General features: G+C 47.0%; 1 protein-coding gene across 4 annotated transcripts in view; it reads left to right on the forward strand.

Annotated features, from left to right (window-relative positions):
• Positions 1-13008, forward strand: part of CKAP2 (cytoskeleton associated protein 2) — a 106375-nt gene that overhangs the window by 20095 nt on the left and 73272 nt on the right. For all 4 annotated transcript variants that reach the window (XM_030200432.1, XM_030200431.1, XM_030200430.1 and 1 more), the window contains exon 3: positions 10960-11969. In XM_030200432.1, the coding sequence (XP_030056292.1) occupies positions 10960-11969 (1010 nt within the window). The remainder of the gene's footprint in view (positions 1-10959; positions 11970-13008) is intronic.

Below are 13008 nucleotides of genomic sequence, written 5' to 3' on the forward strand. Positions count from 1 at the left end.
GTATCTACACAAGCTGGGAGTGCCAGGCCACCGGGAATCTAGAAGATGTCATCCGCCTGTCCCTCAGTTGCCGCAATTCGCTGCGCTGGTGGACACTTCGGACCAATTTGACCCTGGGACGTCCATTCCAAATTCCGCAGCCCACGAAGGTGCTGACGACGGATGCATCTCGCCTGGGGTGGGGAGCTCATATCGATGGGCTTCACACCCAGGGACTGTGGTCCCCCCAGGAACAAGATCTTCAGATCAACCTCCTGGAGCTCCGAGCGGTCTGGAATGCACTGAAGGCCTTCAGAGATCGGCTGTCCTATCAAATTATCCAAATTCGGACAGACAATCAGGTTGCAATGTATTACATCAACAAGCAGGGGGGCACCGGATCTCGCCCCCTGTGTCAGGAAGCCGTCGGGATGTGGCGTTGGGCCTGCCAGTTCGGCATGCTTCTTCAAGCCACATACCTGGCAGGTGTAAACAACAGTCTGGCCGACAGACTGAGCAGAGTCATGCAACCTCACGAGTGGTCGCTCCATTCCAGAGTGGTACGCAAGATCTTCCGAGAGTGGGGCACCCCCTCGGTGGACCTTTTCGCCTCTCAGACCAACCACAAGCTGCCTCTGTTCTGTTCCAGACTACAGGCACACGGCAGACTAGCGTCAGATGCCTTTCTCCTCCATTGGGGGACCGGCCTCCTGTATGCTTATCCTCCCATACCTTTGGTGGGGAAGACCTTACTGAAGCTCAAGCAAGACCACAGCACCATGATTCTGATAGCGCCCTTTTGGCCCCGTCAGATCTGGTTCCCTCTACTTCTGGAGTTGTCCTCCGAAGAACCGTGGAGATTGAAGTGTTTTCAGATTCTCATTTCTCAGAACGACGGAGCGCTTCTGCACCCCAACCTTCAGTCTCTGGCTCTCACGGCCTGGATGTTGTGGGCGTAGACTTTGCTTCGTTGGGTCTGTCTGAGGGTGTCTCCCGGGTCTTGCTTGCCTCTAGAAAGGATTCCACTAAAAAGAGTTACTATTTCAAGCGGAGGAGGTTTGTCGTTTGGTGTGAGAGCAAGGCCCTAGAACCTCGTTCTTGTCCTGCACAGAACCTGCTTGAATACCTTCTGCACTTATCAGAGTCTGGCCTCAAGACCAACTCACTAAGGAATCACCTTAGTGCGATTAGTGCTTACCATCATCGTGTAGAGGGTAAAGCCATCTCTGGAGAGCCTTTAGTCATTCGATTCATGAGAGGCTTGCTTTTGTCAAAGCTCCCTGTCAAGCCTCCTGCAGTGTCATGGGATCTCAACGTCGTCCTCACCCAGCTGATGAAACCTCCTTTTGAGCCACTGAATTCTTGCCATCTGAAGTACTTGACCTGGAAGGTCATTTTCTTGGTGGCAGTTACTTCAGCTCGTAGAGTCAGTGAGCTTCAAGCCCTGGTAGCTCATGCTCCTTATACCAAATTTCATCATAACAGGGTAGTACTCCGCATTCACCCTATGTTCCTGCCAAAGGTGGTGTCGGAGTTCCATCTTAACCAGTCAATTGTCTTGCCAACATTCTTTCCCAGACCACATACCCGCCCTGCTGAACGTCAGTTGCACACATTGGACTGCAAGCGAGCGTTGGCCTTCTATCTGGAGCGGACACAGCCCCACAGACAGACTGCCCAATTGTTTATTTCTTTTGACCCCAATAGGAAAGGGGTCGCTGTCGGGGAAACGCACCATCTCCAATTGGCATTTCCTTCACTTACGCCCAGGCAGGGCTGACTCTTGAGGGTCATGTCACGGCTCATAGTGTTAGAGCCATGGCAGCGTCGGTGGCCCACTTGAAGTCAGCCTCTATTGAAGAGATCTGCAAAGCTGCGACGTGGTCATCTGTCCACACATTCACATCTCATTACTGCCTACAGCAGGATACCCGACGTGACAGTCGGTTCGGGCAGTTGGTGCTGCAGAATCTGTTTGGGGTTTAAATCCAACTCCACCCTCCAGGACCCGAATTTATTCTGGTCAGGCTGCACTCTCAGTTAGTTGTTCTTCGTAGGTCAATTTCTGTTATGCCTTCGCCTTTGCGAGGTTCAATTGACCTAGGTTCTTGTTTTGAGTGAGCCTGAGAGCTAGGGATACCCCAGTCGTGAGAACAAGCAGCCTGCTTGTCCTCGGAGAAAGCGAATGATACATACCTGTAGCAGGTGTTCTCCAAGGACAGCAGGCTGATTGTTCTCACCTACCCTCCCTCCTCCCCTTTGGAGTTGTGTTTTTTCCCTCATTCCTTTGCTTGTCATTCAGCTGAGCGGGAACGGTCGCGCATGGGCGGGAAGACGGCCGCGCATGCGCGGTGGGCGTGCCCTGTGTGCGGGACCGCCCGCAAAGTTTTTGTTCCGGTTGGTGGGGGCTGCCGTGGACGTCAACCCCAGTCGTGAGAACAATCAGCCTGCTGTCCTCGGAGAACACCTGCTACAGGTATGTATCATTTGCTTTTGTGTGTTTGTGGGCTTGAGGGGGGGGGGGGGCCTACATTCCATCAGGGAATTTCCTGGGGTTGAGGTGTTCAGGGCCCACTGGGCCACAAAGGAACATATGGGGTTTTGGGGGGGGGGGGAGCTGAGGGTTATGGGCTATGGGTTGGTCTCTTTGAAAAATATATTTTCCTGATAGTGCATGGGATCATGCTCAAGAGAGAGGGAGATTTTTATGCTGCAGTGTAGCAGCTTTCTGCATTTGTACTGTGACTTTTTGTCCTGACAACATACAAATTAGAACTGCATTAAAGTGTGCCCTATTTGCTTACTGCATTGGAAACTAACATTTGTCATTGTGCTCGTGGAAAACAGTGCAAGGAGCCTCCACAACCCCCTCACTTCTTGAGAAATGGAGCAATTCAATTGTTGCTGGATTTATGACCTTAAGGTGGTCCTGACTGATGGAAGTTGTGATCATTTTAGAAAGGATATTTGTTTCAGATGTACATAAACCGGCACTTAAAATGAGAACTTGCATAAAAAGTTTACAAAGCTGGGATTTGCACATCAAAAGCCCAAGTGTGGGCAAGGGGTGTGTGATCTGGGCGTAACTAGGGCATGCCTAGAAAATATTCACCATTAGAAGGTGGGAATATTGGTGAATGTCCTAACAGGTCAATGTCAAGATTTACTCCTGCTACTAAGCATGTTTTGTTTTGGCAAACTTTGCTCATTGAGCAGTACTCCACTAGAGGGATTAGCGGAGGTTGCTGCCTTATTACCCCCTCCCCCCCCACACACAAAAAAAAAAACTGGCAAGGGATACCAGTCTCTGTGCTCTAACTAGCTCTAGGACAATACATAATTATATTTCTAAAATGGTAAACACAAATGTGTGTGTGCTGGCTGGTTTCAACCTGTTAAAATTGATGAGGTGGGATACAAATATAACAACTAAATGTTTATGCTGCCTTCCCTTGGTGCATAAATGTCAATTTCCTTAGCATCCCTCCGGACCGGCCCAGGATTGGACTGATGGGTTGTGCTCGCCTACCAGCAGGTGGAGACTGAGAAAAAACTCTGACTAGAGAGCCAATAAGAGCCCTGGTCATGTGACCCTAGCCTTAGTATTTTCTCAGTCTCCCAGCAGGTAGGAAGTGAGCCCATTAGTCTCTTTTTGTAGGATATATGGCTATATATACTTGTTTTCTCTTTATTTTCCTTTCTGTGCCTGGGGAATACTGTTAGAGGCTTTCTGTTCTACTTCTCCGTTGTTATCAGCCTCTGGGGTGTCACACTCGGGTGTCCCCGGGTCCCTCCCCCATTCCTCCCCATCTCCCTAATGTTCAAATCAAAAATAATTATTATTAAAAAAGGAAAAGACCACCCTTTCTGAGGAAGGGTGTGTGTGCCTTTGGGAGAGGCAGCCAGTGTTGTTAAAAAAAAAAAAAAAAAAAAAAATTTTCACCACTGACTGAACGAGCAGACAGCTCCGTTTGATGGTCTGGGTATGCCTTGCTTGCGGTGACTCAGCCGTGTGAAAAAAAAAAAAAAAACTAATTAAGCTGCTTCAGTTACTCAGTCAGCATTTCGTTTGTGCCCTCCTTTCTAGTAGTGCTGTATTTTATTAAGCAGTTCCGTTTTTCTTGTCTACCGGGTAGTTCTTTGTTAAGAAAAAAAAGATAAAAGGGACCCCGCGTGAACCGCATCGGCGCGTGCACGTTTTTCCTCCGAAATGTCGGAGAAGTTGAGGTGCTCTGTATGTCAGCGTCGAGGCGTTAATGCCTCCGGCTCGAAGTTTCCTCTGCTCCTCTCCCTCCGTCGACTTCTGGGTCCAGTTTGGCGGTTGTCCCTCCTCCCGCGAGGTCGTTGGCGCCTACTGCGGAGACCTCAGGCTCGGCTTCGGGGGGCGGCGCTGGGAATCTGTCGTGAACGGCGGCCATTTTAAGTCCAGTTCCGATTTCTCCTGCAGGGGGTCCGTCTGCTTTGCGCAGCTCAGCGACCTTAGGTGATCCTGACTCAGGGGCTATGGTGCAGGCTGCAGGCACTCAGGCAGGTTTCCTCCTGAGTTTGTCCTGCAGATGTATCAGGCTTTTCTGATGCAGAGGGGCACTTCAGGAACAGGAGTGTCAGAGGAGCCTGTTACAACTATCCTCCCTCCCAAGAGACCTAGGGATTGGGACACGCAATTAGATTTTCTTTCCACTCGGGATCATGAAATGCCCCTTTTAGAGGAGGAAGAGGACTTAGCGGAGCATTCTTGGGAAGATCCTTCCTCTTTAGATCCAGACGCTGTGCCCTTGTCTCAGGGGGAGGATCCCGCTGTGGCTAGAGTGTTCCATAGGGAGGTAATCTCATTTCTATGGTATCCTTTACTTTGCATTTTGAGGATCCTCTTCCTGCCTCTGAGGTGTGAAAGGTTGATATCTTGGTTAGGGGATCCAGAGCTTCCACAAAAACTTTTCCGATGCATCAGGATATTTGGGAGGTTATTAAAGCGCAATGGGAGGTCCCGGATGCGGCTTTTCGTCCCTCTACATCGATGCATCACCTTTACCCTGTCCCAGAGGCTGATAGAGCTCTGCTTAAACTTCCCGTGGTAGATGCCGTAGTTTCGGCTGTTACTAAGCAAAACACGGTCCCGGTGGATGGAGGAACGTTGCTGCGGGATGCTCAGGACAAGAGACTTGACACTCTTCTAAAGAATAGTTTTGATGTTTCTTCTCTGGCTGTACAGGCGGCCATTTGTGGTTCTCTGGTGGCCAGAGCTTGTTTTCGTTGGGCGGAAAGAGTTTTGGACCGTTCTTCCGATGATCTAGGAGCGATTGATGTGGAAGTGGCTAAGATTGAGACGGGCTCTGCGTTTTTAGCCAATGCTCTGTATGATCTGTTGAGGGCTTCTTCTTTTTTTAATCATTTATAATTTTTCATTTTACAAGGGTCACTTGCAAACAGTAATAGAGATGACTGTACATTAATACAATATTGGAAGAAAACAATCTCAACTAGATAAATGGATAATATACAATCTTTCTCTTTCTTAGACCACAAAGTAAATAAGGAGAGTGAAACAAGACAAGGAGATCAATTAAACGACAGTAAACAAAGAAAACGTGGTATTAACCTGATTATCCCCAGTTATTATTTATCTAAATCATTATTCCACATTGATCATCTGGTTGGCTTCTTCAAACCCAAGACGGTGTATAGTCCATTAATTTCGTTGGAAACATACGTATTGTCCAATATTAGTGGAAATTATACACCTGATTTCATTTTTTTCTCTTTTAAAACCAGAAATTATTTAACAATACAAACACTTGAATCTCTAAACCAATTCCCACTGATTAAGGTAATCCCAGTTTCACAGGCTTCACTCCTTTTGAATTAATATACTAAGAGGAATCATTTCAGAGGAAAAAAAAACTTTAGGAGTCATACCTGGAACTCTGGGAAAACAACAATCTCGATATTAATCATCTAATAATCATTTTGTTCAAATTTTTCTGGTCTATTAACATTTTCAAAATCTTAACCGTTTCCTATTCCTGTAGAACTTCATTTGCTGTATCAATTTTTCATTCTCCAAGGATTCGATTAGATTATCCATGTGGCTCAATAATAAGATTATATCTGAAGCAAAATTTACTACCACCATTAGGTCCTAGCGCGCCTTCCAGATGATATTCAATGTAACCTCCACGGGAGCCAAAAACGTCAAGCTGATAGCTCTTATGGGTTTAGGAGTGGCACCACCGACACGGGTTCAGCTGTAAACGACTTCCGTTTCAGCGTACACTCCTAACTCACTCCTCCGCTCCTTTGGGCATGGTGGTTAAATGATTTGAGAACGATGAAGTTGTTTCCAGGTCCAAGAGCATCGACGCTCCTTCGCCGGTGCTAATCAAAGGATTCATCAACCGTCATCTGTGGGCAGCTCGTCACACAGCGGTCCCACACTTGCTGTACAGAGGGCAAAACGCAGGCCATCGGCGGCTGACCCCCCCCCCCCCCCCCCCAGTGTCCCCTTCCTCTCAGTTAAGGCAACTGCAGATGCAAAGGAAACTTCAAGTAAACAAAGACAAAACTTCAGAGGGCAGCTGGGCTGTTGAGCTTACGAGCCTCAGGTCACCATCTTTCCACTCTCCCTAGTTTGGGACACTTTGGTTCCTCCTCAGAGGCCTGTCTGATATGGGTAACCCTTCAGCATAGCCCCCTGAGTCATTGAAACACGGAAGCCCCTCCACCCCTGCATGGTGGTGTCCCTTCGGAGGGGAGGGCTTCTTCTAAGTCCTTGGCCTTGGGGGTCGCAGCTCGTCGCTCTCTTTGGTTGAAGGGCTGGTCGGCGGATGCGGCCTCCGAGTCTAAATTAAGTAAATTCCCCTTTAGGGGTTCCTTTTTGTTTGGAGAAGAATTGGATAAATTGGTTCATTCCCTAGGGGATTCTAAGGTTCCGCATCTTCCGGAGGATAGACCTTGGCAGTCTAGTCGCGGGGCTTTGGTCGTGTTCGCATGCGCTCTTTCCGTAGATTTCAATCTGATAGTAGGCCTCAGACTCAGAGATCTCGGTTTTTCAACAGGACTCGATCCTTTTGCGGGTTCCGCAGAGGAGGCAGATTCTCAGGTGCGAGTTTTCGCTCCCCATCGCGTGCTTCCCAATGAAGGTGCGAGGGGCTTTCCTCTGATTCCCGTAGGAGCTCGACTAGCTCAGTTTTATCAGAGGTGGGCCCAAATTACTTCGGATCAGTGGGTCTTGGAAGTTATTCGAGACGGTTATGCCTTAGAATTCGCAAGGCCTATTTCAGATGCCTTTCTGGAGTCTCCCTGTCGCTCTCGTCTCAAGGTGGAGGCGATTCGGGAGACTCTACAGAGGCTCTTGGATCTTCAAGCCATTTGCCCTGTTCCTCTGGTGGAGCACAAGTGGGGGTCACTATTCCATTTATTTTGTGGTCACAAAGAAAGAGGATACCTTTTGTCCTATTCTAGACCTCAGAGCTGTCAACCGGGCTCTCAAAGTTACAAGTTTTCGTATGGAGACCCTTCTGTCCATAATAGTGGCAGTGCGCGAAGGGGAATATCTCATGGCATTAGATCTTACAGAGGCATATTTGCATATTCCTATTTGCCCGGCTCACCACAAGTTCTTGTGATTTGCGGTTCTAGGCCGTCATTACCAGTTTCGAGCTTTGCCTTTTGGTCTTGCGACGGTACCAAGCACATTTACCAAGGTTATGGTTGTGGTGGCAGCGGCCCTCCGGAAAGAGGGGATTCTCGTCCATCCTTACCTAGACGACTGGTTGATAAGGGCGAAGTCTTATCAAGAAAGTTGTCAAGTCACAGAGCGAGTGGTAGCGTTCTTGCAGTCCCTAGGTTGGGTGGTAAATCTAGCCAAGAGCAGTTTGGGTCCCTCTCAGTCCGAGTATTTGGGGGTCATCTTCGATACGGCGAGGGGTCAAGTTTTGCTTCCGCAGGGCAGGATTCTAAAGCTCCAGTCTCAGATACTGAATTTGATACATCACAAGATCCCTTGTGCTCGGGATTATCTTCAGGTCCTCGGGTCCATGGCAGCCACGATAGACATAGTGCCCTGGGCCACAGCTCACATGAGGTCTCTTCAGTGGCCTCTTCTGTCTCGGTGGTCGGCTCAAACGGATTCTCTTCTGAAGAAGTTGTCTCTGTGCAACCAGGAACGCATCTCTCTATTTTGGTGGCTACGGATGAAGAATCTCACTGTAGGGATGCCTTTGGAGTCTCCTCGATGGATACCGTTGACGACAGATGCCAGCCTCCGAGGCTGGGGAGCTCATTGCCAAGACAAGTGGACCCAGGGTTTCTGGTCTCCGCTGGAAGCAGCTCAATCCATCAACTTCTTGGAGACCAGAGCAATTCGGTTAGCTCTGCAGCACTTCAAGTCTCTCCTGGTGGGCAAAGTGGTGCGAGTTCTCTCGGACAACGCCTCGGCAGTGGCCTACATCAACCGCCAGGGAGGAACGAGGTGCCATCTGCTGTGTCGAGAAGCGGAAAGTCTCCTCGCCTGGGTGGAGATTCACCTCACGGCCATATCAGCCTCTCATGTAGCAGGAGTGGACAACGTTCAAGCAGACTTTCTCAGTCGTCACACTCTCGATCCCGGGGAGTTGGCTCTCAGTGATCGGGCGTTTCAGTTGATAGTAGACCACTGGGGTCCTCCAGTTTTAGATTTTTTTCGCCTCAAGTCTGAACTCCAAAGCTCCTCGTTTCTTCAGTCGCCGAAGAGATGCAATAGCGGTAGGGTTCGATGCCCTCTTGCAGCAGTGGCCCTCCGGCCTTCTTTACGCGTTTCCTCCATGGCCGCTGATAGGTCGTCTCCTACAGAGGATCAAGGAGCACGGGGGGCCAGACTGGCCTCGGCGTCCTTGGTATGCGGATTTGCAGCGTCTAATGGTGGCATCTTCTCTTCGTCTTCCAGTGCACAAGGCCTTGCTGGTACAAGGGCCAGTTCCTCATCCAGACCCGGCTCGATTTTGTCTTATGGCCTGGCTCTTGAACGGGCCCGTTTAGCTTAGCTAAGAGGGGTTTCTCAACTCCAGTAATTTCCACCATGCTTCAGTCTCGTCGTCGCTCAACCTCTCTGAGTTATATTCGCACCTGGAGAATTTTTGAGGCTTGGTGTACAGATGCTGGCATTGTACCTCTTGGGCGTCCGTGCCTCAGATGTTAGATTTCTGCAACGAGGCTTTGATAAAGGACTTTTGCTTTCTTCACTTAGGGTGCAGACGGCAGCTCTGTCCTGTTTCAGAGGTAGGATTCATGGTAAGTCTTTGGCTAGTATTTCCGATGTGGCCCGGTTTTTGAAGGGGGTTAGTCTTCTTCGTCCACTGGTCAGACCAATTTTTCCATCTTGGGACCTTAATCTGGTTCTTTCGGCTCTAGCGAAGCCTCCTTTTGAGCCATTACAAACATGTTCTCTGAAGGATTTGACGTTTATGACAGTGTTTTTGGTGGCTATTGCGTCAGCTAGGAGAGTCTCGGAGTTGCAAGCTGTTTCTTGTAGATCTCCATTTCTGGAATTTTCTAAAGAGCGAGTGGTCCTTCGGCCAGTTCCTTCTTTTTTGCCTAAGGTTATGTCGGTTTTTCTCCCTGTTCTGGGATCGGCCTCAGGAATGCAGGAGCAGCAGAAGTTGCGTACTCTGGATGTTAAGAGAGTTCTTAAACGATATCTCGCAGTTACTGATGACTTCCGTCGCTCGGACCGTCTTTTTCTTCTTTTTGCTGGTCACCGCAAGGGCTTGTCAGCTTCTAAGCCCACGTTATCTCGGTGGATCAAGTAGATGATAGCGTCTGCTTATCTCTTGGCGGGCAGAACAGTTCCTGAGGCGCTTAAAGCTTATTCTACACGAGGGCAGGCAGCCTTGTGGGCGGAGTGCTTCTTGGTGCCTCCAGAGGAGATCTGTAAGGCGGCAACTTGGTCGTCTCTTCATTCTTTCTCTAAGCATTACAGGTTAGATGTTCAGTGTCATCAGGAGGTGGTCTTTGCATCCCAAGTGCTCACAGCGGGTTTGCTGAGGTCCCTCCCGTAGGACTACTGCTTTGTTACGTCCCATTAGTCCAATCCTGGGCCGGTCTGGAGGGATGCTAAGGAAGGTGAAATTAGACCTTACCTGCTAATTTGCTTTCCTTTAATCCCTCCGGACCGGCCCAGGCCCCTCCCGTGTACTATCTTTCAGTCGAGGTTCAACATTACTGTGTACAGACATTCAACTGTCGTCTACAGAGCTGTTCTGCAAGTTAGTTAAAGGAATTGCATAATGTTCTCCAAGTTAAATGGTTAAATAATTCATTATATTAAACAAATTGAACAGTTTAAAGAAATACATAAATCTGTACATAATTGGCCATACCTCAGCTCTGAAGCGAGTTGTTGGTGAGCCCAGTGTCACGGCTACGCCATAGTTTAAGCACGTTTCTCTTGTGCTTCCTGGCTGCTTGGATTCCTCACGGCACAGAATATAGGTTCTTTTTTTTCCTTTCTGCTTTGTTGTTCAAATACTGAGGCTAGGGTCACATGACCAGGGCTCTTATTGGCTCTCTAGAGTCAGAGTTTTTTCTCAGTCTCCACCTGCTGGTAGGCGAGCACAACCCATCAGTCCAATCCTGGGCCGGTCCGGAGGGATTAAAGGAAAGCAAATTAGCAGGTAAGGTCTAATTTCTCCTTCTACATTTTAGAACAGTTTCTATAAGCAGATTATTTTCTAAAATGCTACCAAAACTCAAGATGTTCCTGGACGTCTCAATTCCATTTTCTATATATTTTCTAAAATAGGATTGCATTTCTTTGAAATTAGCTGTAATCTAACAGTAAATATATACTTTTCAGTTCACCACATCCATCGCATTTTAAATAGATGTGGTGAAGATAATTTAAGTGATAAAAATAAGATGTTATGAAAAAGAAGAAATGTTTAGACAATTTTGTCATCTAAAATACTGCTTTTTAAAACTTTTGGATAATGGTTTTTATTCCAGGAAGACAAAGAAAATGCTAGAAAAAGACCTTCCTGGAACAGGCTGACGAGCACAGCTCAACCTGTGCGTTCCAAGGCTATCTTGTCCACCAAATCAGCTGTGTCTTCTGAAAAGAATGGGCATCCTCCAAATTCTCCCTTGAAAGGTAAAACTGCATTTGAAAGGAGAACTCAGCGCGTTTCTCTCAGCCAGTCTTTTATCCAAAAAAGAACCTTAACGGAGAAACAGCTAATAGCAGAGAAGCTGAATTCAAATGACACCTTGCAAAAGAAACCTGTGCTTGGAGTATATCGAGGAAAAATTATTCAGTCCAAAGTAAACTCTTTCCGAAATACTTCAGTTGAGGCCAAAAAGGTTCCTCTGGAGAGCAAAACGCATCAGACTACAGCGTCAAAGCCAGAAATAAAAACTCGGTCTGTTAGTGTGGTGGTCAAAGGAGTTAAACCTAAAGACACTCTCCCTCCCAAGAATGGGCAAGCTGCAAAACCCAACAGCAATTCAGCCTTCTCAAAAAGTACAGAAAAGCAAGGTGTGTACACTGCATCTCTTAGTGTCAAAGGAGTTAAACCTAAAGACACTCTCCCTCCCAAGAATGGGCAAACTACAAAACCCAACAGCAATTCAGAAATAAAAACTCGGTCTGTTAATGTGGTGGTCAAAGGAATTAAACCTAAAGACACGCTCTCTCCCAAGAATGGGCAAGCTGCAAAACCCAACAGCAATTCAGTCTTCTCAAAAAGTACAGAAAAGCAAGGCATGCACACTGCATCTCTTGGTGTCATGGCCCAAAAGCAGTCTGAGAGAAACAGACTTTCCAAATCAGTTCCTCCTCGCAACTCTAGAACAAGTACTGTGTCTGGAACAAAGGGAGCGGAAATTGCATCCAAAAAAGTATTGGACGCTTCTACAAAGACTGGTCCATCAATCTCGCGTGTTAATCTGAATGAGGACCATAAAGTTACTGTTGGTAATAAAACTCTTAGAGCCAAAGAGTCTGCAGAAGAACGAAGGTATGGGTGTATGTTATGTAAAACCATATCTGTTATACATGTTTAGAGATTCCTAAAAGTTTTGGTTTATCCATGTTTTCTTAGTATAGGTTATAGATAGATAGAATAAAACATTAAAATAGGAAGAGGAGAAAGAAAGAGAATTTTTTTTTTCCTGGGTTTGGCTAGAACCCAGTTTCATGTCGCTGATGGTGTGTTAATCTCTTATCTATAGGTTTGCAATCTCCTTAATAAAAAGGGCTATCTTAGGTTTGATCTTAGCAGAACATATATATAGTTCATCTTATATTTTTGTATATGATTTTTATTAAGGTTTTAAATACAAGCAACCATATTTCTTCTGTGATTTTTCTTCTGCTTTGGTACTTTGTTACTGGATCTTTCTCTAGCTGGCAAGGGCTCTTATTGGCTCGCAAGAGTCAGTTTTTTTCTCAGTCTCCACCTGCTGTAAGGCGTACACAACCCATCAGTCACATTCTGGGCTGGTCCAGAGGGACTAAAGGAAAGCAAATTAGCAGGTAAGGCCTAATTTACCCTTTTGTGCTGTCAGCAGTCCACTCCGCAAGCAGATGCAATGGCACCATGTGGAAGAAAAGGGAGAAATTCGGAACCCCCATGCCCCCTCTTCTCTTAGATTGAAAAAGAACATCGGCCCTTAACCGTGGAGGTTTATGCTGCCATAAATAGGCAAAATATTTTTGGTTACGGTGACGAAAAAAGTGTTTGGGCGGCAGTGGTAGTGCCAAAAACAAGTATAGGATCTTTGGCAAGATCATCATTTGGGGGGAGGCCGACAGTCGCTCAAAAGTGCGTGGTTTGGAATAAGGTATCTTTTAAAGATCACCAAAACAGGGAAGATAGGGTATTCCGATAGATTGCAAAAGAGACCGTAGTAGATCAGGTGTCCTTAAAAATAAAAATCAGACACAAGACTGCAGTTTAATACAGTCAAATACTGAGCATGATATAAATAGGAACAAAATGTCTATATGCGAATGCCAGAAGCTTAAGAAATAAGATGAGAGAGTTAGAATATGTT

This window comes from Microcaecilia unicolor, chromosome 4, assembly GCF_901765095.1.
Source record: "Microcaecilia unicolor chromosome 4, aMicUni1.1, whole genome shotgun sequence".
NCBI classification, from domain to species: Eukaryota; Metazoa; Chordata; class Amphibia; order Gymnophiona; family Siphonopidae; genus Microcaecilia; species Microcaecilia unicolor.